Source organism: Temnothorax curvispinosus, unplaced genomic scaffold (assembly GCF_003070985.1).
Source record: "Temnothorax curvispinosus isolate PA1 unplaced genomic scaffold, ASM307098v1 QBEX01006162.1, whole genome shotgun sequence".
NCBI lineage: Eukaryota > Metazoa > Arthropoda > Insecta > Hymenoptera > Formicidae > Temnothorax > Temnothorax curvispinosus.
The window spans coordinates 87,890-107,790 of NW_020215942.1; the positions used below are offsets into that span (position 1 = coordinate 87,890).

Genomic DNA, 19,901 nt, shown 5'->3' on the forward strand with positions numbered 1-19,901 from the left:
GTTATTTGTACAAAAGTGTGTTACTGGAAAGCACTCAATAATGGTTAGGCCCTGTGCACAATAGAGCACGTATTAAGAATAAAAATAAATATAAAATATTAAGAATCGGAATTATAAAAATAATAATTAAACGTGACGCACATTGGAAAAGAATAAAATATAAGGTATAAATATAGGAATAGTCCTACGTTTACATATCCTAATATTTAAAATTTATTACAAAAATATTTATATATCCTAATATTTAATATTTATTCTTATTCCTAATTGTTCCTAATATGTGCTCTATTGTGCGCAGGGTCTTACTGTATAACTGTATGCTCTACGCGAGAGCCATCCTAACCATGCTCGACTTGAGTCGACTGTGCGACGCGATGATCAGCGATGATTCCTGATGCACGCACGTGGACCTCCACATCGCTTTTCGAAAGCTGACTTTTGGATTGTTCATTATTTATAGGCGATGATGAATCCCACAACAAGAAGGATGATCTCGTTTAGGTTGATTCGCCCGTACAGCCAGTTGACGAACAACAAACCGGCTAACCTGATCAGAAACGAATTTCTCGATTACTTCACGAAGGATTTAAAGCACAGCTTTATTCGTTCCAGCCCAGTCTCTCCGATCACCGATCAGTCCCTGGCGTTTATTAATGCTGGCATGAATCAAGTATGCTCGATCTTGAAAAATTTGCTTCTGGTAATAAGCCCGCTGATGTATATGTACACGTCTATGTTTACTTTTCAGTTTAAAGGGATTTTCTTAAATTATTACGAACCTCCTGTGACGAAGGTCGCGAATTCACAGAAGTGTATCAGAGTCGGTGGCAAGCACAACGATCTAAGTGTCGTTGGCAACGATAGCTATCACCATACCTTCTTCGAAATGCTTGGCAACTGGTCCTTCGGAAATTATTTCAAGGTGCAATACAAAAAACAATGTTATATTCACTTGTTTGCCTCCACTTGCAGTACTTATTTATGTAATCTTATCACCTTCAGGAAGATGCTTGCTCATATGCCTGGAATTTGTTAACGAACATATATGGCATACCCAAAGAATGTTTGTATGTAACATATTTTGGTGGTAACGAGGAACTAGGCATGAGTCCAGATCTGGAGTGTAAGGATATTTGGTTGCGACTTGGTCTACCAGAGTGTAAAGTTTTACCTTTCGGTATGCGAGACAACTTCTGGGAAATGGGGGTGTCAGGCCCTTGTGGACCTTGTACAGAGATACACGTTGACTATATGAAACGATCAACTAATCAAGCCGAACGAGTGAATAAGGGATTTGCCGATCTTATGGAGTTATGGAATATAGTTTTTATCCAATATGAAAGGTGAACTATTAATTCTTGGCTTTAAGGCCCAGGTTCACAACTGTCGGTTAACTTTTAATCTTAGATCAACTCACTCTTTGTCTCTTTCTAAGGGGGACGTTAGAAGGAGACAAAGAGTGAGTTAATCTAAGATTAAAAGTTAACCGACACTTGTAAAACTGGGCCTAAGTATTTTAAATCTTTTCAATCATACTATGCAGCATGCTTTCGATTATATATATATATATATACATATAAATATACATATATATATATATGTATATTTTTTTTATCTTGTGTACTGAGAATCTAGATATTGTTTGAAATTTTTTTCTACTTAATATTATAGTTTGCTAATTTTATCAGTTAATGTGAAATTGCATAGTCTATTCAATATCATAATATTTTATGTTAGGCTTGCGAATGGATGTATAGTACCTTTACCAAACCATCATGTTGATACAGGCATGGGACTTGAACGATTAGTTACCTTACTGCAAGGGAAAACATCAAATTATGATACAGACCTCTTCCAGCCGTTGTTCAATGAAATACGAAAGCGCTCGAATGCGCCAGAATATAAAGGAACGTTTGGTGATGATGATACAGGCAAAATTGACTACGGTTACAGAATTCTAGCTGATCACGCAAGAATGATTACTGTTGCATTGGCTGATAATATGTTACCTGAACAACAGTATGATTTTATTATATCTAATATGTATATATTAGACGAATATGTATATGTTATCGTCAAATATATTATAGTATTTGTATATAATTTCAGTCCAAAGTTGCGGAGAGTATTGCGGAATGCGATAGACGTAGGGGAGAAAGTCTTCAGAAAATCTGGCATTATTTCAGAACTTGCCTGCAATGTAGCTGATAACCTGGGTGTAGCTTATCCAGAATTGCATACTAATCTGAAACAGGTAAAATAATTAGAATTAAAATTATTAGGATACATATTGAAATGATGAAAGCTGTTAAGCTCTCTTGTTGACACATTTTAAATAATCTCAATGTTACTGGATGCAATTTATCAGATACAAAGGATAATAGATTTTGAAGAAGATTTGTTCAAGAGATTACGGAATACTTCTGGTAAAATGTGGAGTAAGATGATTGAAACTCGTCCTGAATTAACAGCAATTACCGATTGGATGGCTCCTGGTCTAGTTGATGGCTATAAAGATCTACAATCCATGTTGAAAGAATTGTAAGATATTTCTTTTAATTGTACTCTTTTAATTTCTTTTACATAGCATAATATATTAATATAATGCATATATAATGATCCATATTATTATTTACAGACGTAAAACTAACGTGTTGCCTGGAAGTGTTGCATTTAAGCTGTACGATACATACGGTCTTAATTTGGAAACTATAGCGCAACTAGCGCAGATTGAATCTTTATACTTTGATGAAAATGATTTTGAGGAGCAGCTTAATAATCGTAGATATCAATCAAGAATTGGATTAGACAAACATAGTACTGTAATTACTAAAGAGTCTTTGGGAATACTTGAGAAAAATCACGTACCTAAGACGGATGATTCATTCAAGTACAATTATATATATGACGGGAATACCTATGAATTTCCAGCGCTTAACAGTAAACTCATTGGCATTATTCTCAATGGTAATGTCAAAGCAAACCACATATATATTTTTCCAATTAAACTGTACAATGTAAACTCTAAAATTAAATATCTATTTCACATATCGTAGGAGAATTAGTTGCGAGTAAAAATTATTCCAATATTACAAGAGGAAATAATGCTGACGATAAAATACCCATCAATGAGCTAGTAAATAGCACAGACGAGATTGGAATTATATTGGACAAAACTGTATGTTATTCATTAGAAGGTGGCCAAGTTTCAGATAAAGGAAACATTCGTATTAAAAATCGACTTTTTAATGTATATAATGTCAGGAAAGTAAACGGCTATGTGATTCATTCTGGACATTTCGCCAAAACAGATTTACCGTAAGTGTCTCTTATATTTAGATATATTTTTAGATCATTATAAAACTTATTTCAATTTATATATTCTAACTTGATTACAAAAAATTATACAATACACAAATCTGTTTTTCAGCGCATCAGAGTTATATTTACAAATAGAAGATGATTGCTTAGTCAACATAGAACCGAATATTCGTGTTGGAGCAATGAAACATCATACAGCAGCACATTTATTAAATGCAGCTTTAAAGCAAGTTATGCAAGTAATTTATCAACGTGGATGTACAGTCGATACGGATAGTTTAAAATTTCAGTTCAACTCGTTTGGCGAACAACTTACATCAGGACAAATGAGGACAATAGAAGATTGTATTAACAATGTCATACAATCTCATACTGCAACGACTGTGCAAACTGTGAATTCGCTCGAACTGTTAAAACAAAATGTTACATTGGTTCCAGGAGAGATATATCCTTACACAGACATTAGAATCATAGAAATCAATACTGACGACTTGAAAGCGAAGTTAGTGAGTCCGAATTTTAAACATCAACAAATTCTTTGAGCTAGATTTGACGCTAATATCAATTGTGCACATTTAGGGAACCGTGCTGCGGTACACATGTTCATAATACAGGTGTACTACAACACTTTTGTTTTTCAACATATACCTCAAAGGGAGTAACAAAACGCACTGTTAAGGCTGTTGTTGGTCCAGGAGCTTTACATATGAGACAAGCCGGTGAGAGAATGTGTCAGAGAATCGCCGAACTAAAAAACGTTTTACAAAGTGGCAAGCTCACATATGAGATACTTAATGCAGAAATAAATCGAATAAAACAAGAGATTAATGATCAGCACGTACAAGTACCATTACCTTACTTGATTAAAGAGAAATGTTTGACGGATCTGGAGAATTTGAGCAAGACGATATGGCTGCGAGAGAAAGAAATAGAAAAGTACGTAATATATGTGCATATCATATATATGAGTAATCTGTTTAACTCTGAATAATCCTTAATAATGGATGTTTTATAGAGATTCTATAACTCGTGAAATCACTAACGCCACGGATTTGTCATCTTGTTTTATCGTGCACTGCCTGAATAAGAATCCCACATATTTATCATTGCATGAAGTTGTATCGCTCTTCTCTGGGATGCCAATATTAATTTTCTCTTGTACGAATGGATTTGTAAAGGCAAGATGTTCCATGCCACAGGTATATTTTATTCATATATTTTATAAATGTAGATTTCAATAGAAATCATATAACAATATATAATTTATGTTACAAAGAGTAAATAATTTAATGTTTAAATGTAGTAAATATAATGTAGTAAATAACATAAACGTTTATTATTAACCGTATATAGGAAATGACCTCTAGTGCATTTAACGCACAAACTTGGATGGATATTGTACTTCAAATCTTTAATGCAGAGCACGGACCTATCAAGGGATTCAAACCCATGTTAGTCGCAAATATGAAATCTACAAAAATATCACAGGATTTTCAGATACGTATGGAAAAAGCAATTACAGAGGCTACCAAGTTTGCGTCCACTCATGTAAAGAAAGTTGAGCTCGCTAATAACAAGACTCTGTAAATGACTTATTTCGTATTTTATCTCTTCATCCTCTTTCTATTCGAATTGACATATTTGTAATTTAACGTAGTACCTAAATAAATCAGCCTTTATTTACCTATTTATATTATTTCCCATTCGTATAAACATCAACGAAATAATTCACAAAAAATTTCAGCTAAGATGTAGGTCGTAAATGTCTCGTGTAAAATTGCTTTAGCGCGGACCATTGAGCTGTATGGAGCAATATATGTGGCCTCTTCGTTCGCATGTAATCAACCGCTTCTTCAGGCGTCCAATTGTTTTTCTAGAAACAACGACAAGAACATTTCACTGCTAATGATGTCAAAATTTCTTCAATTTTACGTTTAAATTATGTCATGTGATCTCACTGTTATTAGATAGCATGCGACCAATGTCGCGCTTCTGGTTCTTCCTGCTTTACAATGAACGTAAACCGTGCCAGATTGGTCGCGACCATCGACGATACCTGTATGACTAAATTTTTCATTTGATACGTTGCGGAATTTATTAATAAAGTTTACACCTTCCTCCAGTTTCTCTTGAGAAGGTGCTTGAAAGATGTCCGTTGTAGACAATTGCAGAAATTCTACATTGTACCTGCGCCATTCCTGAATGAAGAAAGAGTATTGTTGCTCTAAGTCATGTATAAGTTTATTTTACACTAGTTCTCATCATACTATGGTTTATTCTCAAGATTCAAGTCTTATTGTCGCGCACCTTATCTGTGTTGGATAACAAAGACAACTCGTAATCCTCATTCATGGACACGACAGCCTTGATATTTTCATCGTCGATTAACTGAAAAAGAAAAGAACAAAGATGTAAGATGTAAATTATATGTCATAACGTCATTTAAATGCTTATAATTTAGCAGCTGTTGCATGAGATTTATTTGTTCAAATGATTGATAAGTTTAAAATCTGAGACATACTCTTAATGTATTATTACACAGAAGAAGAGGCACATGTTATGGATCAAAATACACTAAATATATATATTGTAATATAATATATATTATAATATAAATATAAATTATAATAACGTCTTTTATGGCGTTCTTATCCGACATTTATTTAAAAATGAGATGATCAAATAAAAAGCCGTGAAGGCATAAATGCAAGCTATTATTGTGATCAAAGTAACATTGCTGATTTGAAATATACATATCCTTAATTTCTGTCGTAAAAAACATACCTGCTTGGTCATTCGTCGAAACGGTAAGGCGCCCAGTACAACAGTCTCGTCTATCCTATCGTACCAGTTCCGGGTCGTAATCTTTTCCATGACGACGTTATAAAGTAAGGTTGGATAAAACGTTACCCTCGCAAACATTTTCGCTAAAAATCAATTCCGAAAAGTTAGCTCGAGTGACGATTTAAATACTTTTGAGAGTTGAAAGAAGAAACGTAAAAAAAAAGACGGATGTATTTCAGCCTTGTGATTCTCAATTAACGGTCAACGTAACGGTAAATCTGATGTCTCAAATAGATTGAAGAAATTAATCCCGTTTAATTTCCCGATTACGTACGATACGTATGGTTTGCATATAGATTACAACGAATGAAAGACGGAAGAAATGTCTTCCATGACAAAAGTGAATTTAACATATGTGGCTCGGATGACCTACTCCCGCAAGATGAACGTGGCAGGATCATAAGACTGGTGGGGAAAGTGATGCAATATACTCTTCCTCGGCTAACAACTTACATTTCCATAAATTTTTAGATTTTATTTAAAGAAAAAATTTTTTTTTCTGAAAGATATTACAAGGCATTTAACGTAAGATCCAACATGTTGATAATAATCAAAAGTTACTTGATTTTATACAAGGAATAAATATAATGGAAAAGTAAGATCGTTGTTTTTTCGAAATATTTAGGATTATTCAAGTCATCAGATGTCGTAGAAAATTATGATCTATATTTTCTTTCGATTAAGAATCATTTCTATAAATAAATATATACAAATATATTTACATATAATTATCATTAGGCTAAGCTAACTTCGCGGTTTTCTGATATCTCGAGTAAATCTATATCTAAGCAATAGGATCCCAAGTCTCCTTTCCTAAATAAAGCAATAAAGTGGTCCGCCGCGGATTTTAAATCGGGCATGACCGCTAATCGGCCGTCGAAGTTCTTTATCTTCACGGTTTTTCCCAACTTTGCGGCAATGAACGTGAGCACGTGCAACACATCGTCATTCGGTTCTTTCAAACCCAATATGTCCACATATTCAAATCGGCCGTTCCTATTCAGCCAGAATAGTAGGTAATCCGCGAGCAGCTGCGAACCCGCTACATGATCCTGCAGACATCCGACCAAGGCCAGCTTGAAGCCAGCATGAACGTCTTTGATGGTAGGCGCTAGAATACCTGGAGTATCGATCAGATACACTACTGGGTCTTCCGATATTTTTACACGGGTCAATACGGATCGCGTGATACCAGCCGTCGCGCCAACCGGAGTAGCTTGGCCCAGGCTAAGGTGATTGTTTCTCAAACGATTAATCAGAGAGGACTTTCCAACATTGGGCACGCCGATGATCATCATGGAATAAGACTCCTCCTCCACTCTATTGTAACGTTCCGAATTTAACATCAACTTCTTGGCCAAGGGCAGGATCCGCCTCACGCCTTTGCACCGTTGATCTTTGAGATTTGCAAAGATTATGTTGGACAGCCCTTCCCTGTTCAACGTAGAGACTATACTGCTCTTGTGTCTCGTGTCGGCCAAATCTCTTTTGCTCAGTACAAATATGTGTGGTTTCAAGCCGGTCAGAGTCCTGCTAAAATCAGCGTAACGCCCGGAGACCGGTACCCGCGCGTCGTGAACCTCTATGATGCAATCGATATTTTTCAATCGCTGTTGCATCTGCTTTAGACCCTTCGTCATGTGTCCGGGGAACCATCGCAACACATTCGGCGATATGAACTTTTGTCGTAGATTCGCGACTACTTTACCTCCTGTATTTGTCATCGTGCCTGCCGTGGCTTCAACGTACGTTCGATTCGATACCACGTCCTTATAAACGATCGTTCCTTCCCATAAATTCTAAAACATCGATACAAGTGACCGGTTAATGATCGTTAAGATCAAGGAGAACTCGTGAAGAACGGAACGGTGTACGGAACGATCATTCAAATACCTAGAAAGTCTCTTCGGAATTTTTATCTTAAAAGACAGGTATTATTACAAATCGAACATTGATATCAATGCAAAGAAATAATAAATCATGTGACAAATAATAGAGCACGCGAGACAAATGCTAGCATGCAGGATGCAGGTTATTGCAGGGGTATTTTTTTTATTGGTCAGCTAAATGTAAACATGAGTCATGAATAGGCGCGTTCAGCAGAGCAGACCAAGCCGTTGAGTAGCAGTCAAACGTGATTGGCTCTTACTTTTAAAACCAACCAATCAACGCAGAGTGTTGATAAGAAAACTCAACAGTTGTGTCTGCTGAAAGCGGCCAATCGCACACGAGCAGTGAACTATAGGGCGCTTTTCTTTTAGCGACGCAAAGTCAATTGAAACGAGGTGAAAATTACAAAAGTAATCAGATTTAACTAGATTTCGACAAATAAAATCGTAGATACTCTAGTCAATTTCCTCATTTGTTAATTTTCACCTCGTTTGGGCTGCGTTCCAAAATCACACTCTTGGGCTGAGTTTCCACTGAGCGCGTCACGCATTGCGTCATCCGAGTTAACCAATCAAAACATTCCAATTGTACCTTAAGGATTCTGAAGAAACGGAGCTTCAAGAGAAAAAGCCCAATTTGGACCACGTGCCAAGTGCGCAAATACATTTTGTACAAGTCGTGCGGGGGACATTATCCGAACAGTAAGCTAGACCTCAGACTGTAAAATTCAAATAAATGTGCTTGTATTGAACATAAAATACGGACCATAGATTACGTTTACACGTTACCATTAATCGGGTTTAATATATAACATCTGTATAGTTATATATTATAATTTCCTAAAACGCACATGTTCGTTTACACGAATCCAGGAGCAAGGAGAATTTACAGAGAATTATTTTTAAATTAATGCTACACTAGCTTTATTCCTGTTCGTATTTCTAATCGCTAATATCTGTTCCTTGTTACGTACTTATATTTTTCATCGTGCGGGGGCCTTTAGTCTACACCCGTTGACGAAAAGATGTAGATTTATAAAGCCGGTTGCAAGGAAATGTGTAGGTAAACGCTGGAATATATTTTATAACTATATAATACAAATGTTATTAAACCCGATTAATAGTAGACGTGTAAACTTAGGCCGGTTCTACAATACAAACGATGGCAACTGCTAGTTGAAAAGTGTTATTTCTGATTGCCGATTGCCAGTTACTGTCAACAAAAAAGTTAAAAAAGTTTGTCAACTCAGTAACTCTCTTTTGACAAGCGCAACATGGAAATACTTTTCAACTAGCAGTTGCTATCGTTTGCGACGTATTGTAGAATGACCTTTACAGACTCGCCTTTTATCCTAGTGCGTGAGGATTATTTTTGTTTACGCCGCGAGAAAGACATATTAATTATATCGTATTAATTACTATATTTGTATATGTATGATATTATAATGTTTGTAATTTGTATATGGATGATATTATAATGCGGCATTTTAACATATGCAAAAAAGCAAGGATTATTATATTCTCCATATCTTTCGTATTTTTTTCAGAGAAAGAATATGACATCCCATTATCAATTTTTATATTCCGAGAGTTGTAGTCAATATCCTTATGTCGGCAGAGTATCCCTAGGAAAGGAGTATAGTGTTGATTTTACCAAAATATAACGATTTTACCAAAAGCCGTTCCTAAGCAGCTTTGCCAGCTCTAAGCAAGCCTGAAAAGCTGCTTAGAAAAGGTTTTTCCCAAATTTTAGCCAAATTAATTAACGAATCTCATTAAATTTATGCTCGTTTTAATCAGTAAGATCAGCCGCAAGCCGGTACAGAGCCGGTTTTCCATTTTGGCTTTTAAAAAATTTATAATAAATAAAATACGGACTCGCAGCTAAGCAACCCGACAGAGGTTGTGTTAATAACGTAACAAAGTTTTAGTTTTAATCGTAAGGCCGTAAGAAAATAGACCAATCACACTTGATTATTCTTCAAGCGCGAGCAGAATAATCGACTGTGAATGGTCTATTTTCTTACAACCTTACGATTATGACTAAAACTTTGTTACGTGCAATGGCCTTTACTCCTGTTGACCCTTAAAATACAAGAAAAATTTTCCTCTGGAAGTATATGCTTGCAAACTTTCCATTCAATTAAGAGATATTGACTTCTAAAGTTACAAAACTATATTAGAAATAAATAATTTCAAAATAATGTAAGTTTATCCTCTTTACTGCTTTACAGTAATCAAAATTTACCGTAATCAAAATTAAAATAATTATTGTGTTTACCGCTTTACAGTAGTTAAAATTCGAGTAATAAATATCTTGTTCAAAGTGATTTTAACACCAATCTTTTTAATACGGTGTTCTCAAGCAAAAAGTGTATGAAATGCCTGAGCCACAATGTCAGTCAACCACTCATTGGTTGGTATTCATAAAGGCTATCGCGCACAAAATGCATTTAGATAACTGGATTAGTTCATTTTGCGTTAAGTGTAAAATATAAATATAAATCTTCATAAATAAAAATTATTTAACAATATCACGGTTGTATACATATAACCGTGAGCAAGATAAATGTTTTAAATTCAGCGGTAGGGAACGCCATATTGATTTAATTGATTCTAGCTTCTTTTGGAGGCGCTGCCTTTCAATGCCTTCGTTCATAAGTAACACGACTAACATGAGAGTACAGTTTAACCTGGTCCCACTGGTCCTGGACTCCTGTTCCTGGTCCACCCCGTTTGGAGCTAAGTGAGAAGACTGTCACACGTGAATAGACGATTTTTCGGAATCTTCGACGAAAATGGCAATGCACATACCGAAGGCGCCCGGCGTGGCGCAAATGCTCAAGGATGGAGCCCGCGTAAGTGACACCATTCTGTTTCTCGAATATTTACCGCGTGCACGCGACGAACCCCGCTACGCGGTTCCATTTGACGACGCTCGATCCCGGTACATGAGAAGAAGGGATCGTCCCGCGTTCTTACCTTTTATGGATATTTTAAATCGAAATTCGACGTACCCGGGAATCATCAATGCGAGCAAGGAGCGGCCTTCCCTAAATGATGCCTGAAATGTCATGCCTTGTTCTAACTGAAAATCAAACTTGAATAAAATATTAAAAAATAAGCCATTTTTATTCGTGTGCACGCGTGCACGCGGTGCGTGTGTGTATGTTGTCAAAGTTTTTGTAATTTTTTTTTAAGTTTTATGTGCATGGCAAGTAATAAAACGAAAAATTTTGCACTGTCTGGAATGTTCCGTGATTCAGAAAATTAAATTTGAATATTAAGAATAGATTGTTCGTGTATAGATAATTTGTGTGACGCGTCAAGATTTTTTACAAACTTACGTATAGTACAGCAAATGTCGAGATGGAAAATTTGACTTTTTGCGTTGAACCAGATTTGGCCGCTCGAGATTTCAATATGTTTGTTACTTTGCATTTTCAGTATTTTTCGGGCCTCGAAGAAGCGGTCTACAGGAACATTACAGCCTGCAAACAATTCGCGGATACTGTAAGGAGTGCATATGGCCCTAACGGCATGAACAAGATGGTCATCAATCACATTGAGAAGTTGTTCGTAACTAATGATGCAGTGACGATTGTTAACGAGTTAGAAGTGGAACATCCAGCTGCCAAATTATTAGTCTTGGCATCAAAAATGCAGGAAGCTGAAGTAGGAGACGGGACAAATTTTGTTATTATCTTTGCTGGAGAACTGCTTCATGCCGCGGAAGGACTGCTTCGCCTGGTACATTGATTTATAACGTTTAGTTGTATTAATGTATTAATAAAGGCATTTTTTTGTCTTATATTTGAAGTATAAAAAAATTTTGAGAACGACTTGTATGTGGAATTAATAGAGATATTTCATACCTTGACTTTTTAATTACAGGGCATTACAACTTCGGAGATTATTGAGGGTTACGAGGCTGTCTTGAACAAGGCACTTGAAATCTTACCGACCTTGATTGTTCACGAAGTGAAAGATGTACGAAACGAGGAACAAGTGAAGAAGGGAATTAGGAGCACTATCATGAGCAAACAATATGGAAACGAGGATATCCTTGCTTCCCTCGTCACCAAGGCTTGCATCTCCATTTTGCCGGAGAAGACGACGTTCAATGTGGATAATGTGCGAGTTTGCAAGATACTCGGGGGTGGTTTGAGCAACTCCCAAGTGATGCAAGGCATGGTATTTAAGCGTCACGTGGAAGGAGAAGTCACGAAGAAGACCAGCGCGAAGATTGCGGTTTACACCTGCGCCGTGGACATTATTCAGACCGAGACCAAAGGCACTGTGCTGATCAAAACGGCCGACGAGCTCTTGAAATTTTCGCGCGGCGAGGAATCGCTTTTGGAAAATCAAATCAAGGCAATTGCCGATAGCGGCGCCGAGGTGGTGGTGTCTGGTGGAAAATTCGGCAGTATGGCCCTGCACTATATGAACAAGTATAATCTGATGGCCGTTCGTATCCCGAGCAAATTCGACGTTAGACGACTTTGCAAGACCGTCGGTGCCACTGCCCTCTCTAAGCTGGTAAATTTATTCGTCTTAATTTGTTTTCAGCGTTTTGTATATCTTTATGTTACTTATACATGATTATGCGTTGGAAATGAACTATTACAGTAATCGACGGTTTCTATTAAAGGTGCCTCCGTCAAAAGAAGAGCTGGGATATGCCGACACGGTATACATAGACGAATTGGGAGACACCATACTGGTGGTGTTTAAACTGGAAGGAAAGGAGAGCCGCGTCAGTACCGTGCTTGTGCGTGGTTCGACCGAGAATTATATGGATGACATCGAGCGCGCGATTGACGATGGTGTCAACACGTTCAAGGGTACTACGAGAGACGGCAGATTTGTCCCGGGTGCGGGCGCCACGGAGATCGAGCTTGCCGCCCAGCTGGCGGCGTACGCAGACACGCTACCCGGTCTTGAGCAGTATGCCGCGCGCAAATTTGCCATTGCTCTGGAGATATTCCCGAAAACGCTGGCCGAGAGCAGCGGTTTCCGCGCTTCCGAACTTGTATCGAAGCTGTACGCAGCGCACAAGGAGGGAAAGAAGAATTACGGTGTTGACATCGATGTACGTCTATTTCCTTAGTTTTAATATATTCAATATCTCTTCGACGTGTTTGTCTCGAATATGAGTATTCGTCACTCTCTTTTTTAAAACTATGTCATCTTGAGCTACGTTCGTTTTGACATTTTCAGCGCTGAAAGCATCGTTCTATCTTTGCTTGATATTCGATGTGCAATGAAGATAGAATGATGCTTACAGTGCTGAAAGCGTCAAGAACCTAGCCTATATGGATAAAAACCTGAGTCATATATTTTTTGGAGGATAATATTAATTATATAATATGAATTATATATTACAGGCTGAAAGCGCAGCTTTGATTGATACCATCGAGGCAGGGATCTTTGATTTATATCTGACGAAGCAATGGGCGATCAGGTACGCGGTCGGTGCGGCGTGCACAGTTCTCAAGGTGGATCAAATTATTATGGCAAAACGGGCGGGCGGTCCGAAAGTTCCAGCGGGAGGCGTTCGCGACGAAGACGAGTAATAATGCACGAATTGACGTAATTGCAAACTTTCTAATTTAAAACGTTATTTGTATTTCTGAGTTTCTGGAAATGTTATTGGAATAAAAATAAATGCTGAGTTTGTGCTTAATTTCACATGATTAAAAAAGAAAATGTACTTTTTATCGCGCACTTGTGCATTTCTCTAAAAATGGTCAAGAATTTCTATAATTTTATATTTTCATCCAATGTACTTGCTGAAAAATTCAGCAGATGTATTAGATGGATATTAAACTCAAATACTAAATAAACTTGTTAAATATACTATCCGATATCATTTTTTCTCTGTTACCTTGAACAGAAATATAAAAATCATGCGGTAAATAAAGAATGTAATAAATAACATAGATAAACATATTGCAAAAATAGTTTTGTAATGTATATAAATTTTGTTCCAAAATCTGTGTAACATTTCTTCGGCTATGAAGAAATCAAATCAATTTATATGGATGATGAAGTATATCGGTGTATTTTTTTTATACGAAATAAGACAGTGATTATGTATAGTTAAAATTAAATAATTTTCAATGAAGAAACGGAAGAAATAATTATCGGATTTGTGCGACAATTTTATCGGTGCGTTCCAAAACTCATCAATTTTAAAAGTTCCTAAAGTCCTTTCCATTGGCTTCATGCGATAGCCAATCATTGACATTCGTATTTCTAACTGAACACACCTAAACACACCCGGTATATAGTTTAGTTCGTCCTTGTCCTTACCCGGCATTATACCTGGTTCCTGGTTACCGGCTTTACCATACTGTGGCCTTACCGCTTTATTATCCGTTTGTTTGTAACTTGTAATTTCTGATGAGAAGCAAATAATAGTGAAATTGTCATAATGTTTCGCACGGTAAGTATATAGCCGTTATTTTACAGAAGTAAGACACGAAATTATTTCAGAATGAAGCCCATGAATTACGTAGTGCATTATTTTTTTTTAGGTTATTTCACAAGCACGTCGAGCCGCCCGTTTAAACAATGTGCGATATTTGTCGGACGAAGTGAACGAGACTACAAACATAGAAAAGTGTAAGTACACAATGTCATCGGGGAATTACTCCATAAGAGTAGATATTCATAATTAAACAATTCATATTTCGAGTTGTATACAGATTATAGTTCTTTAATGGTATCATTTTTCAATTTTTTTTCTTTTTGCAGGTGTAAACAATGTAATGTTGCTTGGAAGGGTTGGAGCGGATCCTCAAAAACGTGGAAGCATGGAACACCCGGTTGTGATATTCTCTCTTGCGACACATACGAATTATAAATATGAAACAGGTTACATACAATCTACCTAACTCTAGTTTTAAACGCGCAATAATGTAACGTTCAAAGGAAATGTTTGAAGTTTAAACGGAAAGACTCGCTAGATCATGCGCCTGCTGCGTGCATTTTCACCGAACGAGCGAATAGCGACGCGAGCAAAATAAATATCACCTGAAAGACACGTGATCGTACCTTCCTTCAGACAGTCGGTCGAACGTAACGAGAGCTAGAATACAAACGATCTCTTCCATATCTCGCTCGCCTCGTTACGCGCTCGCTCGGCACCCTCAATCTAAGTAAATCTAAGTGCAATCGTGGAGGAGCGTAAAGTAGACGATCGTCTTCTGTTGGGCACCCAAAGTTTATTGTGTTTATTGAAAAAGTTCCGCTTATCGCGTTCGAAATCAACGAATCGCGGAAGTGCTCAGAACATTTTTAGCGGACAGAGACTCGTCATTCGTCATCGCTCACTCCACACTGTGCTTGTCTATTGCGAATTGAACGGTGTTCTCCAACATTTTCGCTGCCTTTTTTTCCCACACCGATCCTAGCGTGAATTCCTCCGCGTCACACTCGCTCCGCGCTCAAGTCTGAGCGACCCGGCATCTCAGGTGATCTCGTCGAGATCGAGCCTGAACAGAATAATTATATTAAAGTATATTTATTTATTCCCAGGTGATATATTGAAGTATATTTATTTATTTCCAGGTGAATTTATGCAAAGAACAGACTGGCACAAGATATGTGTTTTTAAGCCTAGTTTAAGAGACACTGTATATAAATATCTGAAAAAAGGTCAGCGAGCGATGATAAATGGTAGAATAAGTTACAGTGAATTCAAAGATGGGGATGGAAACCTATCCTCCAGTACATCTATCATAGCAGACGATGTAATATTTTTAAAATAAGAAGTTTTCATGTGTAAACAATACATATATTTTCTATCTTTTTTTTTTTCAATAAAAATTAATGCAGAAATAGACATTTTATTTCCTTTTATTCTGCAATCTATGTGGATAATTAGAACGACTTGTATTTGCATAAAATATATCTTTGTTTATATTTGAAACGTCAAATATATTCATGAACTTAATATTGTTCATGTAATCCTTGCTGCAATTCGATTCATTAAAAACTGTAAAACTGTTGGTGTCCAAATGCATGTTAGATATATTGATGATTAGTGTCTGAAAAAAATTTATTTTTCGCAAATTGTATTTTGGATGAATTAAAAGAATAGTATACGTACCTTCTTAATAACTAAATAAGTCTATATTTACAACATTCATTATTTCATGTACTCTTCATATAACAACTTATATAATAAAACAGTTCTAATTTCTAGAATTTTACATTGTTTTATACACGCGAAACGATATATATAAATTTCTTCAATCTTAGACGTATATGCATTGTTTCGCACTATTATTATGTCTTCATATATGCTGTTACATACATATACATGCACATATAAATATATTTATATATATTATATACATATATTTTTATATAAATATATTTATATGTGTATATTTATTCATTTGTTGAGAGACACGGCAGTGTCTCGCGCCAAGTAAACGCTCAACGAGACACAGACCGTGTATCTATATATATATCCGTTCCTCTGACATTTGTCCATGTGAAAATTATTTACACGATTGTAAGGAGAAAAGATGTACATACATATATCTATAATGATATATATATCTTTAATATATAGACGTACACACACATATGTTCTTTATATGTATATATGTGTATACATGTGTGTATCTTTATAGATATATATATCTTATCTCGATAACATCACGCAATTTTTAGACAGACGTTTTATCTAGTGTGTGTAACATGCATACGCATTTTATTTAGATAATAATTCCTATTCAACTATGTAACTCGTTCTGCATTATATAGTATAGAGATCACAGTATACAAGAAGCCAGATATATATTTCTCAATATTTATATATCATACCTGCCTCATTCATTCTGTCTTCCTTTCGCTCGCACTCATACTTTAGAGTTCTCTCATATTTTCTCAATTTTATATCTCTCAAGCTTTTACATCTTCGGTTTTATATATCGATTTTATAATTTCAAGTGCAAAAATACAATTAGCAATCTTCTTAAAATCTGTTTCCTAATTGTATATGCGTCTTGTTTTATCATGTTCTTTTCTACAGTCCTCTTTCGCGGACTTTCGCGGTTTATCCCCTGGTTGACAAACCTCGGATAAAGAGTCGTGGAATGTAAGCCACAATCACACAGGCAACAAATATAGAAATTTCGAATATAAATTTTGATAGTAAAATATATGTATATATATTCTTTCTATAGATAAATTTATATATTCTAACTCTGGCCCCGAATTTCCATAATATTCTTGCACTACTCCTCTAATATTCGTCTTAGCTTTCATTCGCATTTACAATTTATTAATTCAGTTCATTAATTCCGCTTATATACAGTTCCTACAACGTATAACGTATAATCGATTATACGACACTCGATTGTGGCGCGTAATCCTTGATATAACACGTACATCGAGCACAAGGGATGTAATATTGGTTCCAAAATCGTGATATATCGAGTTTTTTTGGAACAGTCGACTAAATACATAAAACGTTCTCTTATTAAACGGCAAATGTTCTTGGCACAAATACGTGAAAGTAAACGGAGAACCGTTTCAGCGCATATACAGTAAGAGCCTGAGAAAATCCAACTAAATCTTTCTTCGAAAATCTGATTCTACATAGATATACATAATTATTGAACTGTCGTGAAAAGATTTTGTCAAGCTCTTTGTACATCAGAAACTATGGAAATATTAATAACGTAATTTTTCTGTGATGCATTTACATTGAATGTCTCAAATCAAGTAGAGTCTCTCTTTGGGATCGACCTTATTCATGGACTACCTTTCGGCAAGGGAAAAAAAGTCGTACATCACAGAATATATACTTAAGATTAAGAAAAAAAAAAGAGAAAGAGAAACGCGTAAGAAAGGAAAGACCTGGTAACAGTTATTCTTCTGGCATTCTTTGTACATTGAATCGTCGTGTGTATGGTTCTTTAAGTGCACCCAAGACCGTACGTTTCATACACACCTCGTCGTTGTAAAAATGGAAGGGAAATTGTCCGGTACGGATGGTTTGTTCCGTTACGAGGGAGTGAAGTGGAGAAAGGGATAGGGCGGAATATCCGCGAAGATTCAGCTTCACATTGAAGCATCTGTCATTATCAGTACTCATTGTCAGTAGAATCTGTGTGAGGGCGAAAAGGAAGGAAGGGACCGAGTCATTATCTGATTTACACCATGAGGGGGATATTCTCTTCTTGAGCTTCTTATCGCACTCTTACATATAACGACGAAAATAGGATTCTGCGTGATTGCAACTTTGAGTCCCCGACAAATACATAGAATTGGGCACAAAGGGCATAAAATTTAATTTCTTGGATCTTTAAAGAATCCCTCATCCCTAAAGCATCAATTAATGTGCCTCTGTGAGTTGAATAAACGTGAATGCTCGTTTGTCTTCTTTCATTTTGACGATTATTCGCAGAAAGTCTCATAACATGTTAGCATACAAGATCGTAGCTTTCATAACGTTTCGTCCTTTCGATTTATATTTCGAGCGTTCTACGATTTATTAACGATTGCATTCGGCAAAATCTCCAGCCATCATGGCATGCTTTTCTCTACATCAACTACCACTTCCGAGATTAGATCTGATCTTCATTATCGCATCTTTCCGAGCTTCATCGATGAATTATGTTTTTCGGATTCCGCCTTTTTCCATCTTGAAGATCTTCACGTATCTTCATGCAGACGATGCCAGCCACGTTCTTATGAACAAACCGGACGGAGTCGATGATCGCTTGCGAGCGATCTCCGATTTCACTCCGCAGTTCGTCGATCGGTTGCCGATGTGGTACCCTTCTTACGTCATTTCGCCGCCGGCCTCGTAGGCCGCCGTGGTGCGGTTAATGATTACGCACGATCATTGCGTTCCTACCATCGCTAGGTCCCGCGTCACTTCCTCTCTTCCGGCTCCTGATTGGTCTTAACGAGATTGTACGCGTGACTTCTGTACTTGGCAGGTGGGTCGTGCAACGACAGGGGCTGCTGCTGCTGTTCGCTCGACGGCTGGTTCATGCTGGACATCGAGAGGTCCGTCGGCATGTCCGCTTCCGGTTCCACCTCGGGACTTCCGAGACCCCTCTCCTCCTCCGGTTCCGACTTTATTCGCATCTGATTGCGCAGCGATGATATGTTCTTGATGTTCTTCAACTCGATCGAATTACGCAGAAATCTGCAAATATGACTCATTGAATTCTTTTTGCCCGTATATAACTTTTACATATTCTAAATACGAAAGTTATCGTTGTATTAATATTTTATTGAAATTATTTCAAAATTAACAAATTTACTCGTCGTATTATATCTCTATCACATTTTTTTTGTACAGTAATCACGGACTAATTATTTATTGCAATAATACTCACTGGTAGCAATGTCGTTCGCCCTGGACTTTTCTAAGTATGTTCACGCGGTAGTAATAACGTAAAGCTCTGCTCATTTTGTCGTAATTCATAGAGAGATGATTCTTCTGGATGCCCCAGAGTCGCGCTAGACCAGGCGGATCGACGATCTTAAAGACGCCAGTTTCCCGACTCTTCCACGAGATGTAATGCTGATACCGTTGCGCGGGGTCGTTCAGCAATTGCTGAAGGAAATCCCAGAGCAGTCTTCCGTCTAAACAGAACGGCGGAAATTGTGCTACAATGTGAATAACAACCATGGGAGGATTAAAGCAACGGTATAACGAGATTCTGTCTTTAATAAAGTGTCGTCTAATATTAATTAACAATCCAAAAAAATATAAGAATGGAAAATTGGCATTTCTTAGCTATCTTTATGACGCATTTGCGTTATCTAAAAACAGTTGCGTTTCGTCGACTACGACTAAAAATCGCGGGT

At 36.8% G+C, this 19,901-nt stretch overlaps 6 protein-coding genes across 12 annotated transcripts in view; 3 read left to right on the forward strand and 3 right to left on the reverse strand.

The window, feature by feature from the left end:
• Positions 1-343: 343 nt before the first annotated feature.
• LOC112455529 (alanine--tRNA ligase, mitochondrial) lies at positions 344-5,004 on the forward strand. The gene is made up of 12 exons (XM_025017502.1): positions 344-670; positions 749-922; positions 1,003-1,343; positions 1,738-2,019; positions 2,110-2,254; positions 2,369-2,541; positions 2,639-2,967; positions 3,057-3,318; positions 3,431-3,823; positions 3,901-4,257; positions 4,337-4,520; positions 4,675-5,004. Exons 1-12 carry the CDS (start codon positions 464-466, stop codon positions 4,906-4,908), a joined length of 3,081 nt encoding a protein of 1,026 aa, XP_024873270.1. The 5' UTR covers positions 344-463; the 3' UTR covers positions 4,909-5,004.
• Positions 2,177-7,957, reverse strand: LOC112455531 (phosphatidylglycerophosphatase and protein-tyrosine phosphatase 1). Of its 4 annotated transcripts, none has more exons than XR_003040865.1 (6): positions 6,440-6,590; positions 6,106-6,248; positions 5,629-5,709; positions 5,280-5,519; positions 5,006-5,194; positions 2,177-2,245 (listed from the first exon to the last, which is right to left on the reverse strand). XR_003040865.1 is itself a non-coding variant. In XM_025017505.1 (5 exons), exons 1-5 carry the CDS (start codon positions 7,887-7,889, stop codon positions 5,066-5,068), a joined length of 609 nt encoding a protein of 202 aa, XP_024873273.1. In that variant the 5' UTR covers positions 7,890-7,957; the 3' UTR covers positions 5,046-5,065. The 4 variants fall into 4 exon arrangements, 1 of the variants encoding a protein (XP_024873273.1); XR_003040864.1 differs by lacking the exon at positions 2,177-2,245 and adding an exon at positions 4,663-4,750; XR_003040863.1 differs by lacking the exon at positions 2,177-2,245 and adding an exon at positions 4,702-4,792.
• Positions 6,748-7,908, reverse strand: LOC112455530 (mitochondrial GTPase 1). Its single transcript, XM_025017503.1, has one exon. It carries the CDS (start codon positions 7,887-7,889, stop codon positions 6,900-6,902), a length of 990 nt encoding a protein of 329 aa, XP_024873271.1. The 5' UTR covers positions 7,890-7,908; the 3' UTR covers positions 6,748-6,899.
• Positions 7,958-10,689: 2,732 nt separating the features above from the next.
• Positions 10,690-13,913, forward strand: LOC112455533 (T-complex protein 1 subunit theta). The gene is made up of 5 exons (XM_025017507.1): positions 10,690-10,912; positions 11,502-11,804; positions 11,949-12,593; positions 12,706-13,146; positions 13,442-13,913. Exons 1-5 carry the CDS (start codon positions 10,853-10,855, stop codon positions 13,628-13,630), a joined length of 1,638 nt encoding a protein of 545 aa, XP_024873275.1. The 5' UTR covers positions 10,690-10,852; the 3' UTR covers positions 13,631-13,913.
• A 456-nt stretch (positions 13,914-14,369) lies between these two features.
• LOC112455520 (single-stranded DNA-binding protein, mitochondrial) lies at positions 14,370-16,186 on the forward strand. Its single transcript, XM_025017491.1, has 4 exons — positions 14,370-14,502; positions 14,594-14,681; positions 14,814-14,933; positions 15,630-16,186. The coding sequence occupies exons 1-4, from the start codon at positions 14,491-14,493 to the stop codon at positions 15,827-15,829; spliced, it is 420 nt and encodes a 139-aa protein (XP_024873259.1). The 5' UTR covers positions 14,370-14,490; the 3' UTR covers positions 15,830-16,186.
• A 454-nt stretch (positions 16,187-16,640) lies between these two features.
• Positions 16,641-19,901, reverse strand: part of LOC112455518 (ets DNA-binding protein pokkuri) — a 35,945-nt gene continuing 32,684 nt past the window's right edge. For 3 of the 4 annotated variants that reach the window (XM_025017487.1, XM_025017489.1, XM_025017488.1), the window contains exons 4-5: positions 19,427-19,700; positions 16,641-19,233 (exon numbers count right to left, since the gene is read on the reverse strand). In XM_025017487.1, coding sequence (XP_024873255.1) covers positions 18,954-19,233; positions 19,427-19,700 — 554 coding nt within the window. In that variant the 3' untranslated portion in view covers positions 16,641-18,953. The remainder of the gene's footprint in view (positions 19,234-19,426; positions 19,701-19,901) is intronic. The other variant, XM_025017490.1, reaches the window with a different exon arrangement.